This window comes from Thunnus albacares, chromosome 22 (assembly GCF_914725855.1).
Source record: "Thunnus albacares chromosome 22, fThuAlb1.1, whole genome shotgun sequence".
NCBI lineage: Eukaryota > Metazoa > Chordata > Actinopteri > Scombriformes > Scombridae > Thunnus > Thunnus albacares.
In genome coordinates this window covers 21,367,343-21,394,703 of record NC_058127.1, presented here as the reverse complement: position 1 = coordinate 21,394,703, position 27,361 = coordinate 21,367,343, and the positions used below count along the sequence as shown (strand labels likewise).

At 38.5% G+C, this 27,361-nt stretch overlaps 4 protein-coding genes across 5 annotated transcripts; all 4 read right to left on the bottom strand.

Annotated features, from left to right (window-relative positions):
• Positions 1-10,639: 10,639 nt before the first annotated feature.
• Positions 10,640-13,292, bottom strand: LOC122973304. The gene is given in 6 exon segments (XM_044340710.1): positions 10,640-11,026; positions 11,143-11,186; positions 11,269-11,394; positions 11,501-11,904; positions 11,906-12,194; positions 12,327-13,292. Coding segments are annotated over 6 exon segments (1,038 nt in total). The 5' UTR covers positions 12,382-13,292; the 3' UTR covers positions 10,640-10,906.
• A 395-nt stretch (positions 13,293-13,687) lies between these two features.
• On the bottom strand, positions 13,688-15,441 carry LOC122973301. The gene is made up of 5 exons (XM_044340708.1): positions 15,384-15,441; positions 14,563-15,273; positions 14,317-14,442; positions 14,199-14,233; positions 13,688-14,061 (listed from the first exon to the last, which is right to left on the bottom strand). The coding sequence occupies exons 1-5, from the start codon at positions 15,439-15,441 to the stop codon at positions 13,942-13,944; spliced, it is 1,050 nt and encodes a 349-aa protein (XP_044196643.1). The 3' UTR covers positions 13,688-13,941.
• Positions 15,442-18,249: 2,808 nt separating this feature from the next.
• LOC122973273 lies at positions 18,250-20,687 on the bottom strand. The gene is made up of 5 exons (XM_044340680.1): positions 20,630-20,687; positions 19,824-20,519; positions 19,593-19,706; positions 19,463-19,506; positions 18,250-19,333 (listed from the first exon to the last, which is right to left on the bottom strand). Exons 1-5 carry the CDS (start codon positions 20,685-20,687, stop codon positions 19,214-19,216), a joined length of 1,032 nt encoding a protein of 343 aa, XP_044196615.1. The 3' UTR covers positions 18,250-19,213.
• A 4,464-nt stretch (positions 20,688-25,151) lies between these two features.
• On the bottom strand, positions 25,152-27,231 carry LOC122973256. Of its 2 annotated transcripts, none has more exons than XM_044340654.1 (5): positions 27,114-27,231; positions 26,285-26,995; positions 26,044-26,166; positions 25,910-25,953; positions 25,152-25,787 (listed from the first exon to the last, which is right to left on the bottom strand). In XM_044340654.1, the coding sequence occupies exons 1-5, from the start codon at positions 27,166-27,168 to the stop codon at positions 25,656-25,658; spliced, it is 1,065 nt and encodes a 354-aa protein (XP_044196589.1). In that variant the 5' UTR covers positions 27,169-27,231; the 3' UTR covers positions 25,152-25,655. The 2 variants fall into 2 exon arrangements, with proteins under 2 accessions (XP_044196589.1, XP_044196590.1); XM_044340655.1 differs by having other exon boundaries at positions 25,152-25,784.
• Between the last annotated feature and the right edge of the window lie 130 nt (positions 27,232-27,361).

Sequence of the window (27,361 nt, the reverse complement as noted above, 5' to 3'; positions counted from 1 at the left end):
AAGAAACCGTGTCCTGTTCATACTGATATCTATGTAAAGAAGGGACTGGGAACAATGGTCTTTTAGTCCCAACTATGGTCAAGCTTCAAAAACACTTGATCCAACACTTCTCATAATGCAACTCAATAGCATCTTTTGTTTAGACCCTCCCTTCCTGGTAAACACCTACAGCCTTTAAACTCCATGCAACCAGTTGTAACTGTCTGTTAAAAAACTGATTAGTAGATTAGGTGATTAACATAAAATACCATTTTTTGATCCTTTTGCTAATATTTTGGGGTTTTGGACCATTGGTTGGACAAAGCAAACAATTTAAAGATGAAGATTTATTTTTCAATCTGCATGTCAGAGATACAGAAAATGTAGTAACATTATAAATCAGTACTTTTCACTCCTGGTTCTCATGAGCCCTGGTGTTATTTCTTGATTACGTGACTAAATATAATAGTCACCTGACTGGCAGCACAGGTAACAAACCAACTTCAGAGACATCCAACTTGAAACCATAGAGACAAAGAAGACACGAGAGAGTCTGAGATCTCTTCTCTTTACTATCAACTGCAAAGAAGTTACAAAAAGCCTCTTACACCTCTGTCTTTGTGGAAACATGTACAACAAACAACCTTCAAAGAATGTTCTGTGATGCCTTTAGACTTGCGTATTTTACATGTGATGTCAAAGATGCAGGGCTGGTTAGAAGTGCGGAAACTCTTCGAGTAGCTAACCCACGAACACCTCAGAGGTGTGAGCGCACTTCTTTTAAATATGGCAACGGAGAGTACAGTAACAGTGGAAATCAGCAAGTTGTAAGGCAAGATCTAAGTTTCACAACTCACATCACTTCTAAGAAACATTCTGACAGAAGACAGGTGTTTTGTTTATGAAAGAGTTCAGTTCATTGCAAGGCTTTCAAAGTATTTGATGAAATGTAAGTGAAATCATTTTGACAGAAGTGTTTGTGTTTCAGGAGAACTCACGTTACCCTGATAAACAGTTGTCTTTGTACACAGAATCAAAGTACAAATGAAACATGTTTGCTCTGCTTTACAGTGGAGTACACACATTCACTCCAGCGGTCGTCCTGCTGTCTTCTTGATCTTTTGGCCTCGTGATACCTTAAAGCAGCATGATGAAGGTTTTCTGCATCTTGACCTAACTGTTAACAAAATATATGGTTAACCACTATAATGTAAGATACAGCACAAGGCTTGTGGAAGGACCTGTCATGGTGAAACAGACTATATCATGCACTCAAATAAATAACTTGTGTGCACTAATTAACAGAACATAACATTAAATAATCAATTAAAACTACTAACAACCAAAGCTGACCAACAGCTGCAACAAAGGCTAGCAGAGAAAGAAAAATAAAGATGTTGCTGTGCTGTTAAAAATTCTGAAGTCTTCAATAGAACATGGTGCTTACCTCTGCATTAGGAGTAGAGGTCGCTGAAAATGTTGAGTCTGGTTGTGACAAACAAAATAAAAAGTCAGTTTTATTCAAATGAAATGTGTCCTCAGAACTTCATTAATATTACAAGTACCTGTACATTGGCAGTTTCTCTTCATTATGCACACTGTGAGAGCCAGTAAAACAACCAGGACAGTGGTGAACGCCAAAGCTCCGCTCAAGAAATACACCAAGGGAAGAAGGTCCACCTCATCTGTAGACATTACAGAGCTTTTAGCTTTTTTCTCATGTATATCATAATGGTCTTGAGCTTTTCAAGTCTACCTTAAAACAGAACTGACATGCCCATATAGTATGTACAATAAAAGGGTTGTAAATAGTCCACCTCTCCATACAGGCCACAAAAAGATTTCAGTGTAAGTAAAGGGGGCCAAATCCACAGTTCTTTGACCTGTGTAAAAATTCATCCTTAAGTTCAGGTGAAGCTAATATGAGGCTCTAAGCAGTCTGACTTAGTCAAAACAAGTGTTTATCTTCCATATGCAATACTCACATGTCAGTTTAAAGAGTTGTTGATCCTCAACCCGTTTATCTTCCAGCATTAGTCTTTTTTTGTGATTGAGTCACCACAAAAAGCATCCCTTGCTTAGCTGTGGTGAAGGGATATTAGTTTCAGCTGAACTTTGAAAAGCATATTTGCCACAACAAAAACTGTTGAATTATTCTCCATCTCTTACAGTGGTGTTGCTTTAGGAAGCAGTTGCTCCATGGTTGGTAAAAACAGAAGGAATAATTACAGCAACCATTCATTCTTACTGGCATGTGAGTATTGTATTAAGATAGAAAATCTGCACCTATTTTTTAAAGAGTTCTCTCCATTTAACAAATGAGACGGCCTCTGTCCACATGAGGTGACAGCACAGTAGTAGGTCCCAGCATGAGAAAGATTCAGACTCTTCATTGGCGAGTTGTAGACACAGGTGTGTGTTTGTGTGTTGTTGTTCCTCTCACACTGATCATTCCTGCCTTCATGTGTGTAAATGACTCCTGGATGAGATTCTTCAGAGTTTTTGAACCAGTAAACACTGTGTTCTCCATCATCACAGGTCCCAGTGTGTACTGTACAGTTCAGAGTCACAGAGTCTCCTGGCTGGATGCTCTCAGATTCTGACTGATGGACCAAAGCTTGGATGTTCAAACCTGAACCCTTTACATTGAGAGTAGTGCTTTGGATGGATTGTTTTACTTTTTTTTTTTACATTTACATTTTATTTAGCAGACGCTTTTATCCAAAGCGATGTACATATGAGACTGATACAACACAAGCAGGGATCTAGTCAGGAGACAACAACACGAGTACATGCCATAAAGCTTAAGTTTGGGCCCGATAGGACGTAGATGCCAACAGGCAGTCCAACAAGGCAATGATTAGAGTGCATAGAAGCATGTTTGTTTGTTTTTTTGTTTTCTTTGTTTGTTTGTTTTTGTTTTTCTTGTTTTTTCTCTACCTACAGTCCATCAAGTGCAGAGGTGTTTGCAAAAGAGCTGGGTCTTTAGTCTTTTCTTAAAGATTGAGAGGGACTCTGCAGATCGAACAGACTTTGGTAACTCATTCCACCACCGGGAACTACAGAGGAGAAGAGTCTAGCTAGTGACTTAGGGCCCTGTTGTGGTGGTGATACCAGGCACCTTTCATTGGCAGAGCATAGTGGGCGGGAGGGAATGTAGACCTGAATGAGGGAGTTCAGGTAGGCAGGAGCCGTTTTAGTTGCTGTTCTGTAAGCAAGTGTCAGGGTTTTGAATTTGATGCGGGCAGCAACTGGGAGCCAGTGGAGGGATATCAACAGCAGGGTGACATGTGCTGTTTTGGGCTGACTGAAGACCAGACGTGCTGCCGCATTCTGGATCATCTGCAGAAGTTTAAGTGTACATGCAGGGAGGCCTGCCAATAAGGAGTTGCAGTAGTTGATGCGTGATATTACGAGAGCCTGTACTAGGAGTTGTGCTGCAAGCTCAGACAGGTAGGGTCTGATCTCCCTGATGTTGTACAGGGCGAATTGATGCGATCAAGGAACTGAGGCTACGTGACCCTTAAAGGTTAGTTGGTCATCAATCATGACACCTAAGTTCCGGGCAGATTTTGTGGGCATGAGTTGGGTTGATTCGAGCTGGATGCCGATGTTTTGTTGTATGGAAGGACTGGCTGGCATGACAAGGAGCTCGGTCGTAGAGAGGTTAAGCTTAAGGTTCTTTCATCCATGCTGATATGTCGGCAAGGCATGAAGAGATCCTAGCCGAGACTGTGTGGTCTTCTGGTGGGAATGACAGGAAGAGCTGGGTGTCGTCAGCACCCAGAAACGTGGACTGTCCTTGAATTCATCATGAAAAGTGTTAATTTTGTTATGCCTGTAGAATGTAGTCACCGGCTTTGGTTTCTGTCCCGGAGTTTGCTTATATCAGTAAAGCATCACTGCATTGTTATCTCGACAAAAGCATTGCAAAGTCACACGTTCCTCAACATTAGCTGAGTCAAAACGTATAGATGTTTGTTTTAAAGATGTCATATGAGCTGAGGAGAAAGTGAAGAGACAAAGGAAATGCACAAGTCATTTAATGCCAGTATGTTGTAGTGAACTGTATTGCAGAATGCATAAAAACATGTTACAATCATATGGTTACACTTTAAAGCAAAAAGGCAAATCACAACTTACCTGTATTCGCCACAAACAGACATGTGAAAAACAAAGCAAAGTATGGAGGCGTCATCGTGCCTCAAATGCTGTGATGAATGAATTGATTTAATTAATTAGATTTACAAAGAATCACTGATAAAGAAATGACTTGTGTAGTTTATACAAAACATCATACAGTGAAGTCAGTGAACAAGGCGAATCAGGATTTACAGCTTGCAGAAATACATTGACTGACTGACTGGCTGGTGGGCAACACAAGCTTGTTGTAACTGCTTAGCATTGATGTTAAATGACTACCTGACATACAAGCATATTGGGGATAATTTTCAAGATAACATGAAGGATTTTCTTACAAATCGGGAAGCAATTTCCTTAATTGTTAGTCAGCCACATTAACAATCCATAGTTGGTTAATCGTTAACAATTTATGAAATACAGTGTACATTTTTCCGCAATAAAATCATTTTAAAACACTGTTGTGGCCTATAATCACTGCAAAATCAGTAGTGAATTAGGAATGAAGAACAGAATTAAAAATTAAATTACATAAATATTTTTCTCATTTAAAATGTGGAGCGCTGGCCTCCGTCTGTTGCTATTCGCAGGACTTCCAGGCTTCGTTAGAGGACATAGATTAAATAAGACCAGATCTGTTGGACATATCAAACAAAAAAAAATATAACCCATTTTTCCTCTATCAAAAGGGCCTTCAACAGTAAATAGTCTGTAACAATATTGAATGAATATAAAACAGGTTATCCACAACTGACTTCAGTCTTACTGGTTTTATATATAATAATATGGGGATTTTTAAAATTTGTGGGGTCCTTACAAGCGGTCAGAAAACACACCTGTAACTCCATCTTATTCAACAGTAAGAGGCACCACGGAGTGGCGCAACTACAACAAATCCACAGTATCTTTTCTGACAGTTACACTGCACGTCCGTAGTCTTCTGCATTGTTGGGGAATATATTTTTAATTTCCATTAATTAATTAATGGTAATTAATCAATAACCAATTAATCACCAACATCACTGTTCCAAATAGTCCAAGATATTAATAAAGTAAACTTAAGTGTTGTACATTTTGGCAACAAATGAAAGACTTCAAGGTCACATTCAACATCTTAACTCTGCTGACCACTATAAGAACTCCATCTTCAAGCTATGTTACACACCAGGGTTTACTGTATATGTACACATGACTCAGTCAAATGAAAAACAACTACTAAGATTAAAAAAATACACAAAAATCAATGTGTGCAATTTGTGATCAATAACAGAACTGTCAACAGTACATAAAGCCACATGATGTTCAACCCAAACTGTTTTGACCTAATGATTAGAAAACCCTGCAAAGAGACCATGCTGATTTGTTGACAGATGACTGTTGATTTAACACTTGAGTGTTTTTTCTGTGTGAACTCTCTGAAGGTGCTGCTCTATATCCTACCACTTACTGAACCTGGAGACAATATAATAGCTGAGTTGTTCCACACTTTATAATACATACTAGGAACTAAAACAATAAGTGTTAGGTGTTGTCATGGTCAATTAGAGAAAGCTTCACTCTGAGAAGAACTTAAGTTAACATAAGATGATACTCTACTCTCACTTTTAAAATGTTAATCATTTGGTCCTTTTGTGTTGCAGCATGTTATCTGCATTTGAAACATGACCCTCATTTCAGCCAGTTGCCTTTCAAAATGGCTTTTTACTTTTGCCATTTGTCTCAGCTTGTATACGCTGTGGTTTGGAGACGACAGGCCAGTCTTCCTGTGTTCAAGCGAGGGGATATGTTTCCACCGGTGGAAACGTCTTCACAGTCGTTCACACCTTAGTCACAAGAGTGAAATGCTGAGAGCTGGCTAGTTTGAAAGGTGCTACCTGCGCTTATGTTTCTGGTCAGAAGAATCTATTAATAGGTCAGAGGGGATTTTTTAGCATGCTTTGTGTACTGTGTCTGTATCTAATGCTGCACATCACAGCTTCCTTTAACAGGGGGTAGTTTTCCATAGACTAGTTTGTGTTGTACATTTTGCCTTTTCTGTGTCATGTATTTTGTGAGGCTTACAGCTTCTAGCGGAAATGACAGAGAGAAGCTGTGCTCTCTTCTTTCCCTCTGCTATGCAAAATGCTGAATATTATTCTTTTAGTTATTTGTGGAGCATTGTAACGTTTTAACTAACTAATGTTAATTATGCATCACCACAAACTTTTCCTGCTGTCATAATCATTAGCTTTTATTTTGTTTTGCCTACTGCTGCATATTAAAGGGCCAGAATGACTTCTGATAATCCATATAACTCGCTGACCTTTTTATTGGAAGGACTTTATACCAAAGAAATAGTCCCCATGAAAAGTGCTCACAGTGAGGTCCATGGATTATTCTGAGTGACAACAACACTGTTTTTGATGTTGAGCTCTTCAAAATTCTTTTTTCAAGCGATGTCTTTCACTGACTTTTGACTTTTGTAGTTACATTCACCGAGTCAAGTTTTGAACTACACAAGATTGATTTCATACGTTGATGCATTATGGACCTGAAAATTCTTAACAAAGAGCTTGCACAAGCTGCATTCTGAGTGATGCAGCTAGAGTCACTTTATCATGAAACAACAAGAGAAAGCAGACCTCTCCCACTCAAAACAATCTTGTTGACCAGTTCGACAAAGCTTTATTTGAACTTTTACACCTATTCTTTCAGACAGGAATTCTCTGTCCTTCCTCTGTGAGCTATTCAAAGTTAGCACATTGCATTTTCTGTGCTTTTTCTTTCTTCAGTGTTTTTTTGTTTACTGCTGTGGTCATGGAAACGCTCTGATTAGCTTTAACCAGCCTATATTGCCTCCTTAAGAAATGAGATGGATTACCTCCTGCACCTAGAGTATGTTCACCAGAGTTGCACGTTTGTGGCTGCTGGGCCAGGATGGTCTACTGGATTCATGCAAGACCCCAGTGCTGATAACTGAGCCAGGGCTGCAATTAATGGTTATTATACAGCAGGTAGGTCCAACCAAGCAATCTGATTAGTCAACTAGACATTTAGAACATGCTCAAATCAGCATGACAGCACACCTAGCCGTGCTCAAATGAAGAAAGCCTGATCACTAAAAAAATGACTCCGCCATTCATTAGAACTATAGACCGTGACGTCACGCTAACAACAACAGTGCAACATCACTGCGGTGAAAACCCTTAGTGGAGTTTTGAGTTGTCTCTTTTATGTTTGTGAAACTGGATTGAACTGAACTGACTAGGGGTTGTGGGGAAAACAAACCCTTTACCGAATGGATTGAACTCTGAGACTGTGAGACGAGTTACACAGGCACACAGTCACGCACACACAAAACCCAAACTCGTCATTGTTACCTGGCACTCCCATACACAGCAAAACTTAGCCATTTTCACTTCTGTTGAGAGTATATCTCAGCTTCCACTTCGGCATCCTCCATCAGCTGCGCTGGTGTGTCAGTGACATGGCACTACTAGCTTAAAAATGTCTTTGAAATTTGCGGACATAGTAGCTAAATCTGTCCATGGAAAAATTATTTTTTCAGCGGATATCTTAGTTACAACGAGATTGAGCTAGCAAAGCAGTTCTGTTTATATGTGAGGTATTTATTCAGTTTGGGAAATGCCGTGACCTCCAGAAAACATTAGCTGAAGTTGGCTGGCTAAGTCAGCAGGGACTAGAAATCGTCTCTGTTGCTAGCTCGTTACTAAGGGTCTGCCTACTTGCTGTGTAGTAAACTAGGTTTTATTATGTAGGATTCTACTGACGTGAGTGATTGTTTTCCAGGTATTAGTCATACCCCATGTATTTCCATGGAAACGGAGATAACACAAGCAAAAAGTTTTTTATTGTTACAGCGAACTGCCTCACAATATGACTAAATTTTGTTTATATCTTTTATTTTGTTGGCAATGTTGTTTAATCGCAATATTATATTGCTTAATTTCATTATTTATTAATCTGACAATTATTTTCTCGATTAATTGTTTAGTCTATAAAATGTCAGAAAATAGTGAAAAATGCCTGTTATAATTTCTTTGAGCCCCAAGTGACATCTTTAAATGTTTTGTTTTGTCCAATCAATGGTCCAACACATTTGAAATATCCACACTGTCAAACTAAGCCAAATCTGGCAGCCATGTTGGGCCACAATGAATTCTACAGCACTACCAGAGCACAGCTGGCACCAACACTCAGCAATAATCAACCCCACTGAGCTGGCAGCCTGGCATTGTTTGACTTCTAGTCTGTCACCATGGTTTACTCATTGGAAGGGTCACAGAAAAATGGGCCAGTCAAAGACAAATAAGTAATCACATATCACATTATTGTCATTTAGAGAGAACAGTCTTAACATCTTTAGCAAAGTGTAACAGCCAACTAACTGGCCTTGAAATGATTAGTTGATAAATTTATTAGTTGATGGATAGATAATTAATTAGCAAATGTTTTGATAATGTATTAATTGTTTTTCTCATGTTTTGATTTTCTTTGTCTTATGTGTTACAAAATTTAATATTTTGGGGATTTGGACCTTGATAATTTGAAGATGTCACCTCGGCCATTGGGACTTTTCAACATTTTTTTTTTTTTTGACCTAACAATCAATTAATAGAGAAAATAATCGGCAGATCAATCTTTAATTTAAATAATCGTCAGTTGCAGCCCTAAACATCAGTATTGCTTTGTCTTGGGTAAACTGCATGAATCAATGCTAGATGTTTCCAATCCATCACAGGTCAGCTGGGTTGGTAAACATGACCATCACTGGCACTTTTCTATTGGATTCTGCATATTAAAGTCCTCTTTATTTAAACACACCATTTGCCCTGACGTTTCTCAGTGCTGCTTTAATCACAGTCATGACGAAGTACTGACCTGTTCATATTTCACAATAACACAATAAAGAGCTCTTTGGTCACATTTTAAACTTTTTTTTAATAAAAAAGGCACAAGGGGGATGACATGTTATATGATAGCAAGGATCTCTTTAGTCTTCATTCTCTCTGGTTTGTCCACCTTCTCCAGATGAAACTTCTTGGTTCTGTTGTCAGTACCTGATGTCAGAATAAACTACAGAGTGTCCACTGTGTTTCACTGTAGCTCGCCTGGAGGAGAGGCGTCTGGGTGCCGCACTCACAGATGCGTATATAACTGCTCGACTAATCTGTTTGAATTGAAATTTCTAATAATTAACACTCAGAAAGATGTCATGCAAATCAGACATAAAGATTATATGTAGCTAACATATTACTCTGTTAGTGCTCTTACCTGATCGCTGTCAGAAGATCCATCATTAGCCTCTAAAGAAATAAAGACAACTACTGTCAATTCCAGTTACTGCCGAATGTAACACAATGTGGATCTGATTCCGCTGCAGATATACAGCTGATCAATACAATGCATCATCTTAAATACTTGTGACACTTCTGCAAAGTGCCCATATAAGAATAAAAGTCACAATCCCAAGACTGACGTTTGACAGCAACAGCACAATAACAGTTGGACTCAGTTCAGCTGGTTTGGTGACGGCTGTGTTTCCTTTTAACAGAGGATGATAAACAAACAGTAATTAATTTAGATTTGTATATACAAATAACTGCCAGTGCAATATCCACTATTTGACAAAGAAACATATGTATTCCCTTACTTGGACATCACAACTGATTGAACAAAATTAGAATATAGAAAACATTCCAGTGTTGGCCAGTTATTGGATTGGGCAGAATATGATATTCAAATGGTCAGTTCAACCAAATTACACACAAAAAGTCCCAGTAATATTCATATCAGATGATTCTGCAGCTCATGATTAATGTTCAGTGCCAACTGTCATTGTCAGTGCAGGATGTAGTGTGCCCTTATGTAGTGAGGAGGAAAGTAAAGATTTGGTGGTCTGACTGTCATGCAGGAGACCATCGTTCGCATCCTGTCACACACCTACATTTAACATTTTTCTTTTTTATGAACTGAAACCACAATCTTTTCTTAACCGTAACCACATGTTTTAGTTGTATAACCCTAACCAAACCATAACCACGATCTTTCCCTAATGTTAACTATACTGTAGTTGCCATGCACAGATATTGTAGAAAATTTGGAGTTGGACATTGAAAAGATGTTGGTATTGAGTTTCTCATCTGGCTGTAGGGTTGAATACAGTGTAAGTAAATTTGTTTGTGGGGCTCAAAGCACTGTCAACTCCACAAATGTGAACTGAAAAACACTTATACAAGTTATTTACTATTTTACATTTTGAACAATGACTCTACTCTTATATAACTGTTCTCTTACTGTTAATATTAATCCTGGTCCCATTTCCAAACAGTACTTCTCCACATGAAGTCACAGCACAGGAGTAGGTTCCTGCATCATCAGAGCTGAGGTTCCTCATGAAAAGGTTGTACACACAGGTAGCTTCTCCGGAGCCAGTCTCAGTAAACTTGCAGGTGTCATTTTTTATTTCCAGAGGAGTAAATCATCTCAGGAGCAGAATAATCAGAGTTTTTCAGCCACAGGACGCAAGTGTGTTCTGCTGCACACCAGTTGGTGTGAACAGAACAGCTGAGAGTCACAGAGTGTCCTAAAAACACTTAGGAAAAAAATCCTGACTGAGGTTATCATAATTCATGCATGAAAGGGTTAAAGAGTTTATTGGTAAGATAAAACTCTACATTGATCACAATGAAGTAAAGTTATATTTACAAAACTGCTGTTTTAGAGAAAGTAAAATGACCCTTTTAAAGTCTGATTAAACATAGACAAAGATAAAACATGTCCAGCTTTACTGCTTTACACTAAAGTACACACATTCACTCCAGGTGTCATCCATCTGGCTTCTTGATCTGTTGATCTTGATCTCCATCAAAGCAATGTAATAGAGGTTATCTCCATCTTGGTAACCCTGGACATGAGAAACAGTATATCACAATGTGGTGCATGACCATTTATGCACACAAAAAAGTGCTGTGCAACAGCTGTATATTTGAATAGTAATTCAATAGTCTAAAAAGAGAATACCTTTGCATTTCTTTTTGAGGCTGCTGAAATTCTTGTATGAGAATCTGAAAAAACAGAATTTAAACCTTCTTAATATCGTGTCATGTTCAGTGAACATACATTAAAGATAAAAACAGCACCAGTTACCTGCACAAGGAGAGCGGTTTCTCTTGTTCATCACACACAATAAGAAAGCCAGTAAAACATTCAGGATGGTGGTGAACGCTGCAGCCCCACGCCAGAAATTCACTGAGACAAGACAGTCCACCTCATCTGTAGAGAGCCAGACGTCAAGATACATTACAGCTTTTAGCTTTTTTTTTTCTTAAGTTTGATTAGAAGATAACCATCACAAATCTCTGGCTAGAAAGTTACTTACAGGCAAAGTCCAGCTTGGTCCTGTGTCCAAACACTATCTGTCCACATGAGGTGACAGCACAGTAGTAGGTCCCAGCATGAGAAAGATTCAGACTCTTCATTGGCAAGTTGTAGACACAGGTGTGTGTTTGTGTGTTGTTGTTCCTCTCACACTGATCAGTCCTGCCTCCATGTGTGTAAATGATTCCTGGATGAGATTCTTGAGAGTCTTTCAACCAGTAAACACTGTGTTCTCCATCATCACAGGTCCCAGTGTGTACTGTACAGTTCAGAGTCACAGAGCCTCCTGGCTGGATGCTCTCAGATGCCGACTGATGGACTGAAGCTTGGATGTTCAAACCTGAATCCTTTACATTGACAATAGTTCTCTCTGCAAATTCTAACATAAATGAATAACCACTTAAATGGTTAGAGGTGTAAATTGGAAATCTTTAAGTGATTTTTACCAATGTTAGTTTCCAACGTGAAGCGTGGATTGTCCTTGAATTCATCATGAAAAGTGCCACTTGTTTCGTACTTATAGAAGATGGAGATGAGCCTTGGTTTCTGTCCTAGAGTTTGTTTATACCAGTAAAGCCTTGCTGCAACATCGCCTTCATAGAAACATTGCAAAGTCACCTCATCACCAACATTAACTGATAGAAAACCACTTTCCTGCTGAACAGATGAGGATAATTTCACATCAGTCATCTGAACTGAAGCAAAATGAGAGACAAAGCAAATGCACAATTAGTTTAAATTTATAGAGAGTTTATCACAATGAAGACAAGAATGATTGAGGAATGACATGAGGAGTGACTAAAAAATACACTAAAAACACCACTCACCTATTTTCCCTAAGAACAAACATGTTAAACAAAAAACAACCTTTGGAGATGTCATCGTTTCAAATTTCTTCGTTGAAAGTAATGAGGAGTATTTCTCCTGTCTTCAGAGACAAGCCTGTATTTGACTGGCCAAACTGGAGGTGTCATCAAAAGTCTTATTAAGGAAACATGATCACATGCTCACTCGCGCTTATTCTGCCAAGGCCGGCTCTTGAAAAAAATCATGTTGAGTAAAAATGAATAACCACAACCAACATCCTCACTTATGTAACAGCCTGTACTGTCACTGATGGGCTGCACTCACTTTCAAGACGTGGTTATTTTTTGTGTCTATTCGATGTGTTTAGTCCAACATTTACAGTTTAGAGATGACATTAACAGCAACCTACAGTACAGTGGAGTTCAGTTTTGCTCAACCTTAGTTAATGGATCGATCATCATTATGTCAAACAAATAACATGCAGGCATAATAATTGATTAACTACCTGTCAGATACACTAAGAATACAACATGGTAATCACTAGCCAGGTCTAGTGTCATTTAATGAGATTTCGTCTATTTTTATGTCTTCTGTTGTTTACTTTATATATTTTCTTTTTTTTCAAGCATTAAATTTGAGTTGACAGTATATAAATTTGATCCCCAAAAGGTCACAAAGAATTGAGTCTGATCTACTATAAAATCAGTTGGCTCTCACTGTGGAGGCGTCCTGATTGAAACCACACATACAAAGAGACAAAAAGTGCAGATGGTCCGTGATGTGCACATGACCACATCTTACAAAGCTAAAGAGAGATTTTATCATAACACTGCTGACCAAAAGGAAACTATTAAAAGATGTTTGCAAGTGCGGGTTCATGGTGCACAAATCAGCATGTTTACTACGACTTCTGGTCTGTTTCAGTGGTAACTTTACATGTATACTCACTGAGCACTTTAGCAAGAACACCTGTGCAATCTAATGCAATCCAATACAACAGCTTATATATTTACAGTTTTTGTTGACACTGTTAGAAAGATGATAATTCTACTTTATGTTTATTATTGAGGTTGTAGTGGGTGGTGGTGTACTGGAGTGCATTATATTGAAAAGTGTTCCTAATATTTTGTCCGCCCCCTTAACATAGATTAGGGTGTATTTTATACATGGGTGACACTGTGCCTGAACGCCTCCAGTGTAGACACGCATTAGCATACATGGGGGGAGCAAAATATTTGGAACATATTTCAATTTAATACACTCCAGTACACCACCACTCACTATGACCCCAATAATAAACATAAAGTAGAATTATCACCTTTCTGACAATGTCAACTAAAACTGAAAATGTATAAGCTTCTTGAAAGTAGGCAGGGCTTTTGTATTGGATTGCATTAGATTTTGCAGTTGTTTCTAAGAAAGTGCTCAGTGAGTGTACATCCTCAAAAATAACTGGTTGAATCAGTATAACTCTGGGAATTATGGAAAGTAGTTAAAATAGTTAGAAATGCAACACTTCATGCTGCTTCATCCTATAGTTACTAGAAGAATGACCTCATTGTCTTAGGGGTTTGCTAAAAACACTAATAAAGGCATCTCTTGTTAAACTGCAACAAATATAAAACTTGTACAGTTCTACTGCTTTACACTTGAGTACACGCATTCAGTCTCGGTGTTGTTCCTCTGTCTTCTAGATCTGTTGATCTTGTGCTCCCCTAGAGCTGCATAATGGATGTTTTCTTCATTTTGGTGACCCTGATCATAAAATATAAAATAGAAAACCACAACACTTGAGAGAAATAAAAAGAAATGCTAGGTCTCAAAACATAATTGGACTTAAAAGAGTTGAGTCGTAATAAAATAGTTTATCTAAAAAAAGAAAAAGAACATACCTCTGTATCTGACATGGAAAATCTCTCCTGAGACTCTGAGAAAGATCAAACAGTGAGCTTAGTATAATGCCATGTTCAGTGAATACACACTGTCAACTCCAAAGAATAGCAGTTATACCTTTACACTGGCTGCTGTTTCTTTTGTAGATCACATACACCGAGAAAGCCAATAAAACAACCAGGATGGTGGTGAATGTCAAAGCTCCACTCAAGAAATACACCAAGACAAGAGAATCCACCTCATCTGCAGAGAGCCAGACACCAGAAGACAGTAGAAAGCTTTTAGCTGTGTTATTTTTAGTTTAAATACGGAGTTATGCACTTATTAAAAAAAGGACAACCTTTGTTAGAAAAAGTTACTTACGCTCAAAGTCCAGCTTGGTCCCGTTTCCAAACACTATCTGCCCACATGAGGCGACAGCACAGTAGTAGGTCCCAGCATGAGAAAGATCCAGACTCGTCATTGGCAAGTTGTAGACACAGGTGTGTGTTTGTGTGTTGTTGTTCCTCTCACACTGATCATTCCTGCCTCCATGTGTGTAAATGATTCCTGGATGAGATTCTTCAGAGTTTTTGAACCAGTAAACACTGTGTTCTCCATCATCACAGGTCCCAGTGTGTACTGTACAGTTCAGAGTCACAGAGCCTCCTGGCTGGATGCTTTCAGATGCCGACTGATGGACCGAAGCTTGAATGTTCAAACCTGAACCCTTTACATTGACAATAATGCTCTCTAAAAATTCATACACATGTGAATAGCCACTTATGCAGTAGTAAGTTCCTGAGTCCGAGATGCGCAAATCTGTGATCTTCAAGTGATTTTTACCAGTTTCAATATCCAGTGTGAAACGTGGATTGTTCTTTAATTCATCATGAAAAGTGCCATTCCTTTCATACTTGTAGTAGGTAGAGATAATTCTTGGTTTCTGTCCTAGAGTTTGCTTATACCAGTAAAACCTTGCTGCAACATCACCTTCATAGAAACATTGCAAAGTCAAATTGTCCCCAGTATTAACAGATACAAAACCTCTGTCTTGACGAACAGATGAGGAGAATTTCACATCAGTCATCTGAGCTGAAGTAAAATGAAAGACAAAGAAAATTCACATTATAAACACATAATTAAAGGAGGAGTGATCATACATTTTAAAAAACACAAACTGGATTCATAAAAACACAACTCACCCATTTTCTGTCCCAATAACAGACATGTCAGAAAGAAAACAAACACTGGAGATCTCATCGTGTTCATATAGTCGGGCTAAATGAAAAGAATCTTGATCTTTTCTTCACTCTTAAGAGACAAGACTGCGTTTGATTGGCCAACCAGAAGTGACACTGTATAGGAAACATGATCACATGTTCACTGTCAACTGTACTGTCACATTTGGTTCTTGAGAAGAGTCACTTGGTAAGAGGTATATGAAGAACATAATGGCTCCTTAACTTACCATTAGATATAAAATCACTAAAATATAAATTACCACAGACATCCTCACTCATATAATACTGATCTCACTAATGGACCATATTCACTCAACATATTTTGTTCATGTTTCTTTAAAAATACAGAAAAGGCTTACAAAAGCATGAAGGTAAGAATAAAAGGCTTTTGGTGCTTGGAAATGCTTGTCATCGAATAGGTGGCTCAGTGATGCAGTGGGCTACTAGTGGCTACTTATTAACCTCCTCTTTAATCACTTAAAGTTATAATCCTTAATGTTTTCATGAAACAACCCCCATTTTTATTATGGTCAACATTCTTGCTGCAATAGTCATGTATTTGCATTCTTCATAATTACCTCATTATATAGTAGTTTCATTGCTACTGACATTCCTTGTGTTCAATATTGTTCCATTAGTTTAATGCCACTCAATTCCAGGTCATATAGTTGTATTTTCTGCTCTGCTCATCTACTTTATTTTTTATTTCTTTGTGTATTATTTTGTTTCTCTATTCTATTTCCTTTTCTGAAGTGAACCCCCCCCCGTCCGCCCCCCCTCCCCCAAAGGTGAAGCTGAAGGAATGTTTTCTGGCTCACAATTCTGGGACCTGTAGTATTAAACTGAACTTGCTCTTTCTACCAGTAAGCATAGGTTTTCCTAAATCAACCAGAATTAAAATCTTAAGGATTATAACTTTAAAGTTCTGAGTAATCAACACCTGACTCACTTAAAAAATGTATCAATCTCAAGGCAAATATGTTGTAGCAGACCTCCTGGCCTCTGCAATGTCTTTCCTAGCACCTTTGTTTTCTCTTATCTGGAGCAAATGTCAAGTCGTCCTGCTAGACCTGAAAATGATCTGAGGCTCCCTTACTTGGAAACCACAGATCAACTTAAAACTGTTGTTGTAATTTTACTTCTTTCATACAACACATTTGGCCTCATTCACTAATATGTGCATAGAAATGTTCCTTGTGCACAAAACAAGTTTGCATGCAAAATTACTGTAGGATTCATGACACATTTGCACCAGCCTATTTTGTTCTTACTATTGTGCGTATGTTAGTGAATCAGAATCATTCTAAATTGACAGGCACGTGCCTGCTATCCATTATTTGCATACTATCATGCCCCCATGTCTTTATATAAGGAAAGCCCTGTTGGAGTGGTGCAGCAGTGCAGAGAGCTGTCACTCATTGCAAAGAGGGCCGTGATAGTAAAAATGTAGAAAAACTTTGCTGCTAATGAAATGCAAATAATAATAAAATAAAAAGTTGGTAAATGTGTAGATCTGTGGAATTAATCTAAATAAATCTCTACTGCTGCACCAGGTGTGCACTGTATTTCGTCTCTCACCACAACAGGCCATGATGCAGTGAAGATGCAGAGCATCCCTCCCTGTGCCACTACTGAACTGTCAGGCTGTGAGGACACTGAACAGGCTGCTGGTTAACAAACTGCATATATCACGGCCAAATCCGATGGAGGAAATTAATCGCTGTCACATTCAATATATAAGATATTGTCATCTAACAGGACAGTTTTAATCTATTAATAATTTCATTACATTTGTGATGATGATTTATGGATTACAATGTCTTGGATATTAATTTTACAATCAGTAAACAAGTTGTGTAATATTAGCAATTTCACACTTTTAAATGTTGTATATTGAGATCCAATCATTTTTTAAATAATTGTGGTTCTAATATATTGTTTATTTTGAATAAATATTGACCGTATAATTTATTAACACCGTGGGATGTTTATGATCCGTGTGTATGCATGGTCTAAGGCAGTTCTAAATTTGTTTGCAGAGTGAGAATAAATTCAGGTAAGAACATTTTTATGAATCTGGATTTGTGTTTAAAACATTTGTACGCACAGTTTGTGTATATGCACTGTTTATGAATGAGGCCCATTGTTTGAAACTAACCCCCTGTGATTGGTTTATGTTTTTTTTTATCATAACATACAAGAATGACTCATCCTTTTCTGTCACTTTACATTTTGTCATCACACTGGCAGATAACATTTGTGGTTTGGGGGTTCATATACATGTACGTGTACGTGCACATGCTGATGTGCAAAGTGTCACAGAAACTTGTCATATAGCATCACTGAATTTCTTCTTCTTCACAGACAGCACTGTGTTTGATTGGCCAATCAGAAGTGACGCCTAATGTCTTACTTTGGAAACATGATCACATGTTCAGAGCCAGTAATAGTATTAAGAGAGGATTTACAAGGTCAGGAGTATATGAGCAACTTAATGACTCTTCAACTTTGTCAGCAATGGCATTAGCTTTAAAATGGGAGGGTGTGTCCAAATTTTTGACTGATACTGTATATGACCACACACATCCTCATTAGTGTAACACTATTCTCATCTCATTCTTTTGGTTCATTTTGTCTTTCTGATAAGGTACAGAGACTGGGAGGTGAGCCTCATCTCTTCTCAGCTCATGACACCACCTCATGAAACACCAGAGGAATATCTCTATTAAACATAGTGAGTATGGTACATGGCTCAAAGGCAGAATGTTTTGCTTATATATCATCCACATTTATTACTACTTCACAGAATTCATGCAAGTTATTACACTTCTTTAAAAAATCATTCAAGTTAAAGTTAAAAAGACAATATTCTTAGTTTTTCTTTATTAAGAGTTTAACATTCAAAACTCAGCTAATCTGCTTCATCAGGACTGTGTGGGTGTGGTTTGCACAGATGTGATTGACAGTGGCTTAGCAAAATAACCCAACAACCCAACAACTGACGTCAGATTCTGATTCAAATTTAGCAAAAGTCTGATTGGGGCAGAAATACGTGACATCACCCTACTCCCACCAAGCCCTGCCCACAGTAAACTATTGAGCGGAGCGCAGACAAAACAGCTCAAACAGATATCTCTCAAGTGAAATAAGCAAAACTTTTGGCAGAAAACATTCTTGAATGTTCATAAAGGGTCCCATTGCTCAAAGTGGGAAGCTGATTGACAAAATATGTTTTCAGGGCCTTGAAGTGCTGAAGCTATTGTATGTATAATCCCTTGAGAATTTTTTTTTTCTAAAATCCAGTAGATGATTCGAAAACCTTCCAACTTTGTTGAACGAGTGAGACGATGTTAAAGCTTTGTTTGCCTTAAAGTTACATATGAGATATCTGCTCTGTAGTACTGTACCCGCTCTCTGTGCCTCATATGTTTCCCTTTTACTGTCTTTTCCATTCTGTGTTGATTTGTTTCTGTCTCACATACACTTGTTCCGAAGCCCATCTTGTAAAAATGTCCTTAGCTTGCTGATTTACTAAAATTTGACTTGGGTTGTGGATGGAACATTAAAAACTTTTTAATTTGACATAAATATATTATTACTTCAATCCAACACCAACATACATTCTCAAATAACTGGTTGAATCAACTCATCTCTGGGAATTATGGCTACTCCATTCTATAGTCACAAGAAAAATATACTGATAACATGATCTCAGTGTCTTATGAGTTTGCTAGAAACACTAATAAAGGCATATCTTATTACACTGCAACAAATATAAAACATGAACAGTTCTACTGCTTTACACTTGAGTACACGCATTCAGTCTCGGTGTTGTTCCTCTGTCTTCTAGATCTGTTGATCTTGTGCTCCTTTAAAGCTGCGTAATGGATGTTTTCTTCATTTTGGTGACCCTGATCATAAAATATAAAACTGTAAATCACAATATTTGATACAAATAGAAACAGATTCAGAAAATAATTGTGCTTAAAATGTTTGAATGGTATTACAATAGTTTATCTAAAAAAAGAAAAAGAACATACCTCTGCATTTGATGTGGAGGGAGCTGAAAATCTCACCTGAGACTCTGAGACAGATCAAACAGTGAGCTTACAATAATGCCATGTTCAATGAATACACACTGTCAACTACAAAGAATAGCAGTTATCATACCTTTACACTGGCAGCTGTTTCTTTTGTTGATCACATACAAAGCCAGTAAAACAACCAGGATGGTGGTCAATGTCAAAGCTCCACTTAACAAATACACAAGAGAATCCACCTCATCTGCAGAGAGCCAGACACCAGAAGACAGTAGAAAGCTTTTAACTGTGTTATTTTTAGTTTAAATACGAGTTATACACTTATAAAAAAGGACAACCAGTGTTAGAAAAAGTTACTTACTGCCAACGTCCAGCTTGGTCCCGTTTCCAAACAGTATCTGTCCACATGAGGCGACAGCACAGTGGTAGGTCCCAGCATGAGAAACATTCAGACTCTTCATTGGCAAGTTGTAGACACAAATGTGTGTTTGTGTGTTGCTGTTCCTCTCACACTGATCATTCCTGCCTCCATGTGTGTAAATGATTCCTGGATGAGATTCTTCAGAGTTTTTGAACCAGTAAACACTGTGTTCTCCATCATCACAGGTCCCAGTGTGTACTGTACAGTTCAGAGTCACAGAGCTCTCAGATGCCAACTGATGGACCGAAGCTTGGATGTTCAAACCTGAACCCTTTACATTGACAATAGTTCCTTCTGCAAATTCAAACTTGGATGAGTAGCTGCTTGCGCAGTAGTAAGTAGCTGAGTCTGAGATGCGCAAATTTGTGATCTTCAAGTGATTTTTACCAGTTTCAGTATCCAGTGCGAAACGTGGATTGTTCTTCAATTCATCATGAAAAGTGCCATTCCTTTCATACTTGTAGTAGGTAGAGATAATTCTTGGTTTCTGTCCCAGAGTTTGCTTATACCAGTAAAACTTTGTTGCAGCATCACCGTCATAGAAACATTGCAAAGTCAAATTGTCCCCAGTATTAACAGATACAAAACCTCTGTCTTGACGAACAGATGAGGAGAATTTCAAATCAGTCATCTGAGCTGAAGTAAAATGAAAGACAAAGAAAATTCACATTATAAACACATAATTAAAGGAGGAATGACTGTACATTTTAAAAGACACAAACTGGATTCATAAAAACACAACTCACCCATTTTCTGTCCCAATAACAGACATGTCAGAAAGAAAACAAACTCTGCAGATGTCATCGTGTTCAAACTGTCGGGCTAAATGAAAAGAATCTTGATCTTTTCTTCACTCTTAAGAGACAAGACTGCGTTTGATTGGTCAACCAGAAGTGACACTATGTGTCCTATTTAGGAAACATGATCACATGTTCACTGTCACCTTTAGTTTCAAGTTTGTTTCTTGAGACACGGTGAGAGCTAAATGATCTACATACAGATTAGTACAGATTCCTCATCTCTACATTAGCTTTAAAATCACTGAAATTTATGACCACATAGTACACATGTATTCATACTGATCTAACTGACAGGACATACTCATTTTATAGGTTTGTTTAATATTTGGTTTGGTAAAATTAGTTTATTATGCATGGTGTGCTTGGTTTCAGTCATAAGGAGATAATAATTGATTAATTAACCATTGTAAGGTTTCAAGATAATGTAATACTAATAAAAACATATAGTGGAGTTCAGCCATGCTCAGCCTCTGGCAGTGAACTGATCTTTATTAGGCAGACATGATAATTAATAACTACCTTAAGATGCCAGATGTACATATCAATAAACAAGTAATTAATAAACCCTATCACTATTATTTTGAGCAGTTTCTTCACACTTGACAATATTCTTGCCGCGCTGTAGACCAGGGAACACATGACTGTCACCTGTACTGCTGCAAAAAGACGGATTTGGACAGTAAATTAAAGGTCAAACATACACAGAAAATTACTGAATACATTTGCCCCCTAATTATTCTTGGACATGATTTTTTTGACTGCAAAAAAGGAAGACTTTAGCAACTTCAATAGAAATTGATCTCACTGTGCGTCGTCTCTTGAGTAAGTCAGACGTTGTTTCTATATATAAAACTTGTTATTCTTGAAGGTGGCATTCTCTCAATGCCACCTTTTCCGGGATTGTCAGAAGAATTCTGAATGCAATCTCACTGTTGGAAATGTTTATCTGATGCTTGAGGAAATGGAGGGTTTGATGTGCTGTAGTTGTTCCCTTTGGAGTGATCTCTCTGAGTATCCTCAGCTCTTGGAACAGTGAACATGTGAAAAAATTCTATCTGTAATTTATTTACTACAGCCTCATGTGTTATAGATTCTGTTTAATTTTCTTACATGGCAATGATTAATACACCTACTTTACTACACCTTTTACTCATGAAGACCTTTGAGAGGCTGTTTCTATGCAGTCGCATAGCCCTTGCTATGCGACTGCCCAGACCCGCTGTGGAAGAAGTACAAAGCACTGTGACGATCATGTTCTTCTCCACTGCTTTCAACACCATCCAACCTCTGCAGCTGGCTGAGAAGCTCTCTGTGGTTCAGGTAGACCAGGACCTTGTGGCCTGGATTACAGACTACCTCACCAACAGACCGCAGTATGAAAGGCTGCAAGGCTGCTTGTCAGACATGGTGACGAGCAACACTGGCGCACCCCAAGGAACTGTACTGTCACCATTTTTGTTCACCCTCTACACCTCTGACTTATGCTTTGACTCAGATGTTCTTGGATGATTCCTCCAATGTCGACTGTATCACACATGACAAGGAGGAGGAGTACAGAGACTTAGTCGAGAACTTCATAGGATGGTGTGACAGCAGACACCCTCAGCTCAACACTGGGAAAACCAAGGAGCTGGTGGTGGACTTCCAGCACAGAAAGAAGCCCCCCACCCCTGTCATCATAAGTGGGGGATGGAGATGGTGGACACCTACAAGTTCCTAGGGGTGCAACTCACCAACAAACTAGAGGGCCTGTAGAGGGCTCAGTGTTGACAGAGCAGGCTGTTCTTTCTGAGGAGGCTCAGGTCCTTCAATGTGTGCACTAGGCTGCTACGGATGTTCTACTGGTCTGTAGTGGCCAGTGTTATCTTCTTTGCTGTGGTGTGCTGGGGTGGTGGCAAAGGGACTTGTGGTGCCAACAAACTGGGCAAGCTGGTGAGGAAGGCCAGCTCTGTGGTGGGGATGGAACTGGACAGTGTGGAGGCAGTAACAGAGAAGAGTATGAGAAGGAAGCTGAAAACTACCATGGACCACCACTCTCATCCTCTCTATGTTGAGCTGAGGCAGCTCAGGAGCACGTTCAGCCACAGACTCATCCAGCCACGTGCCTCTAAGTGCTTAGAGGGCTCTTTGTGCCATCAGCCATCAGACTCCACAACACCACAGCACCCAGTATCTCCTACCTCCACTGATTGAGACTCAAAACCATACACCACTCACAGTTAAACTGTCACATGTTGCATGTGTTCAACCTGAAACCAAAGCAATCTGTATGAATAGATACCACGATGGTGAGGTTGAACAGACTTTTGTCTTATAAATCACCCTCATCAGGACAGTTTAATCTTGTGAGTAGAATCTGTTGTAGATCTTATTTTCATTGACTCGTGTTAAGTTGAATTTAAATTGGATCTCTTTTTTTTTTTTTTTTTTTTTTTAATCACATTTGATTATAAAATCTAGGATTTTTTTTTACATAATTCTGGTTATATATACATATACTTTTAAAGGTCTGCTTTTACTCTGTTATTCTGTCTTTTGCTATCAATCATATTTAAGTAGTGTTTCAAGTAGGCAGCAATAACTCAGTTTCCATACATGTTACCTGAAAAGGACTGCACAATTATGGGATGTTGAAGTGGTCTTTATCTTAAGGAGCATGTATGTGAGAGTTCAAAGACTTCTACGTCCTGCTGAAAACCACAAAGCATGTTGCACTAAAAGAGATACAAAGCAAAAAAGATTAGTTAAGGGTCAACAGGTGTCAGAGTGACTGGAATTCAGACAGACTTTACTGTAACCACATTATTAGTAGAATGAAGTTGTAGGGCCTCATGTTTTCAGAAAGGACGCCAATTGTTGGGATATCTTGGCCTTTCCCAGGTGCTGTCTCAGCTCATCAGTCAGATCAAAAAACTTGGACATAAAGTCAGTTGAAAATCTTCCTGTACCATTTTACTTTGAAACCAAAATGTTGAGTGCAAACAGCTGGCAATAAATATGATCAAAAACAGAAAGACAAAGTGACCAACTAAAGTTGTATTTGACAAAAACATTATATGTCAGGGCTCAGGAGATGCAGGAGTGGACCCAAACGCAGAGGCCGGAATGCAGATATGATGAAAAACTCTTTAATTGTGGATGGTCGCGGACAGGTAAACAGGGCTGAACAGAACTAGCAGAAGGAACAACACAAAACGATCCAACAAGGACTGAACAGAAAACCAGAACTTAAAGAAACTGAACTAACAAGGAGATGAGGTGCAGGTGGGGAGATGGGTGGAGAACTCGAGAGGGGAATAAACATCCAGGGAGCTGATTGGCTGAGGACACACAGGGAGCGGGGCAGGGCTGACGAGGCTAACACAGGGCAGGTGTGGGGAAGACAGCAGGGCAGGGCTAACGAGTCCAAATGCAGGGCAGGTGTGGAGGAGTACATGAACACACAAGGGAAACAGAACAAAAACCCAGAAAACAAACCCAACGCCATCTACACTAACCCATCCAAAACCAACCACAAACACAAACCCAAACCCAAGCACACAACCCAACAAACCAATGATGCAATATGAACCGAGGGACTAAACAAACGTGCAAAACCAGGAGACCCCACAGAACACAACATTAGACCAAAAAAACACCTTAAGTCCAGGCAAGATGTGACATTATATTAGTGTCGCCTGTAGCTCAATTGGTAGAAGCTGGTGACAGGTGCTCCTTAAGACAATGAAATCCAAATTGCTTGCAATGTACATGTATGGGAAAATCTAAGGTGTGCTTGAAAAAAGTGTCTGCCAGATGACTGTAATATACTGTACTGCAGTCAATGGGGCCAATTCATGTTACTATTAAAAACAATAGCATGAGAATGAGAATAAATGAGAATAAGTGAGATCTTTCCCAATTTGTTGAGATTTTGACCTTTGTCATTGCGTGGTAAGAGCCTTTTTCTACTTCTTAGGGAATCACAAGTAATAAAATCTTTTAATGCTTTAATTTGAATGCTTTATCCACTTTAGTCAAACTTTTATTGTGTGTTACACGTCTCAGTAAATGTTTCATGTATGGTTTCAGTTGTACTTGGGTTCTGACATTAAGTAAATACTATATACTTAATGTATACTATATACTATACATATTTTTTTTTTTTTTACTAGATTCTTCCTTCTTTGAGCCACTGAGCTTTTATGTTTAACAAACATTCATTCAGTTTATCCTAAATCATTTTCAGCAAACACAACAGCAGTTGTATTAGAAGAGAGCTGTCATCAATTATTAAGACTACTTTGTTTTTTTTCTTTTTGTCAGGCCAGCACAGTGGGGAGAATGTGTGTCGGTATCTGCACAAAATGTGTGTCCAAACAATTATTAAATTATTATTTATTTACACTGTTGGCCTGGGACGAGTGAGACCAGCCACATGTTTTACCCAGTACACAGAGCATCATGAGCCAGAGGTAGCACTATCAGAGCTTAAACATAATGCAGACATTGTCTCAAGTGTTCCATGGTTAGATTTATTTCATCATTACTGACACAAAACGTTCATGGAACAGCACAATGCAGTTAATCAGGTTAAAACTCTTTGAAGATAAAAGACAAAGAATACCACTTTTTCCTGTCATGTTCCTCATAACCAAACAGTAGCTTGTTGTACAGCATAAATGAATCTGGCCTTCTAAATGTACTTTTGTAATAGCAAAAAGAATATGATTTTTCATAATATATATAACATATGAATATGATTTAAGATACATGTTTTTTTAAGAAAACAGCAGAGACATCTTGTAGATAAACTTTAAAGCACACTGACAAGAAACAAAGAGAGTAGAGAGTCCTGAATTTCTCAATTACTAAACCCTACCAGAACACAGAGAATCTCATCTTTTGACTGCAGATCACAAGGCACATTCCTCTATCTAGACTTTTATCTAAGACTACAATACACAATAAACAAGATTCTAAGAAACTTTCCTCATAAGTTCTCCAGCTTTACACTGGAGTACACACATTCATTCTTGGAGTTGTTCCTCGCTCTTCTTGATCTGTTTCCAACATTTGCATTTAAAGCAGCATAATGGAGGTTGTCTGCGTCTTGGTAACCCTGCTAACAAAATATATGAAAATAAATCACACTGCAATTAAAACAATGTCCACAACACAATTAATTGTTGTGCTATAAAAAGGTGGTTAAATGGCAATTCAACAGTTAATCGAAACTGCATTCACCTCTGCATCTGCTGTGGACGGAGCTGCAAATCCATGCTGAGGCTCTGATTGTGAAACAGAAAATGCTCTTTTATTCAAAAGCCAAATTCAGTGAATACAAACTGTCATAAACAAGTGGTATCATTTGCCTGTACCTGACTGGCAGCCGCTTCGCTTCTTCATCTTGTACACTGAGAAAGCCAATAAAACACTGAGGATGGTGGTGAACGCCAAAGCTCCACTCAAGAAATACACCAAGACAAGAGAGTCCACCTCATCTGCAGAGAGTCAGACACCAGAAACAGAGCTTTCAGCATGTTTTCAGCTTTCATCCTAAGCTTGATGAGGGAGTAAGACTGTATCAGATGGAACAACATCTCCTAAAAAGGTACTTACGCTCAATGTCCAATGTGGTCCTGTCTCCAAACAGTATCTGTCCACATGAGGCGACAGCACAGTAGTAGGTCCCAGCATGAGAAACATTCAGACTCTTCATTGGCAAGTTGTAGACACAGGTGTGTGTTTGTGTGTTGTTGTTCCTCTCACACTGATCATTCCTACCTCCATGTGTGTAAATGATTCCTGGATGAGATTCTTCAGAGTTTTTGAACCAGTAAACACTGTGTTCTCCATCATCACAGGTCCCAGTGTGTACTGTACAGTTCAGAGTCACAGAGCCTCCTGGCTGGATGCTCTCAGATGCCGACTGATGGATTAAAGCTTGGATGTTCAAACCTGAACTCTTTACACTGAGAGTAGTGCCCTCCAAAAATTCTAACATGTTTAAATAGCAACTAACACAGTAGTAAGTAGCTGAGTCTGAAATGTGCAAATCTATGATCCTCAAGTTATTTTTACCATTTTCAGTATCCAGTGTGAAGCGAGGATTGCTGTTGAATTCATCATGAAATGTGCTGATTACTTCATATTTATGGAAGGTAGAAATGAGCTTAATTTTCTGTCCCAGAGTTTGCTTATACCAGTAAAGCTTTGCAGGAACATTACCTTCATACAGACATGGCAAAGTCGTTTCATCACCAACGTTAGCTGATATAAAACCACTGTCTTGACGAACAGATGAGGAGAATTTCAGATCAGTCATCTGAGCTGAGGTGAAATAAGAGACAAAAAGTATTGAAAATTATAGAATTCAACATAATCAGTTAATATTTGAAAACCAACCACTCTAACAGATAAAAGTTGGAATCACAAACACGTAACTCACCCATTTTCCCCAAGAACAGACATGTGAGATAGAAAGCAAACACTGGAGATGTCATCGTGTTCAACTTGCCATGTGAAATGAAAAGATCATTTACTTTTCTCCACTCCTCATAGACAAGACTGCGTTTGATTGGCCAACCTGAAGTGACACTGTATAGGAAACAGGATCACATGTTCACTGCCACCTATGATTGTAATGGTGAGAGATATACGAGGAAGATAAAGGCTCCTCATCTTTGATTTGATTTG

Bases quoted from the DNA above. Each gene is read 5' to 3' on its own strand.
- LOC122973301 (XM_044340708.1), bottom strand. From the start codon at position 15,441: ATGAGATCTCCAGTGTTTGTTTTCTTTCTGACATGTCTGTTATTGGGA. The intron at 14,234-14,316 runs GTATAACTGCTA...GATCTTTCTCAG, and splicing joins AAACAGCAGCCAGTGTAAAG to AGTCTCAGGAGAGATTTTCC. The intron at 14,062-14,198 runs GTATGTTCTTTT...TTTTATGATCAG, and splicing joins TTTCCATGTCAGATACAGAG to GGTCACCAAAATGAAGAAAA.
- LOC122973273 (XM_044340680.1), bottom strand. From the start codon at position 20,687: ATGACATCTGCAGAGTTTGTTTTCTTTCTGACATGTCTGTTATTGGGA. The intron at 19,707-19,823 runs GTAAGTAACTTT...GGCTCTCTGCAG, and splicing joins GACCAAGCTGGACGTTGGCA to ATGAGGTGGATTCTCTTGTG. The intron at 19,334-19,462 runs GTATGTTCTTTT...TTTTATGATCAG, and splicing joins CCTCCACATCAAATGCAGAG to GGTCACCAAAATGAAGAAAA.
- LOC122973256 (XM_044340654.1), bottom strand. From the start codon at position 27,168: ATGACATCTCCAGTGTTTGCTTTCTATCTCACATGTCTGTTCTTGGGG. The intron at 26,996-27,113 runs GTGAGTTACGTG...ATTTCACCTCAG, and splicing joins TCTGTTCTTGGGGAAAATGG to CTCAGATGACTGATCTGAAA. The intron at 25,788-25,909 runs GTGAATGCAGTT...ATATTTTGTTAG, and splicing joins CGTCCACAGCAGATGCAGAG to CAGGGTTACCAAGACGCAGA.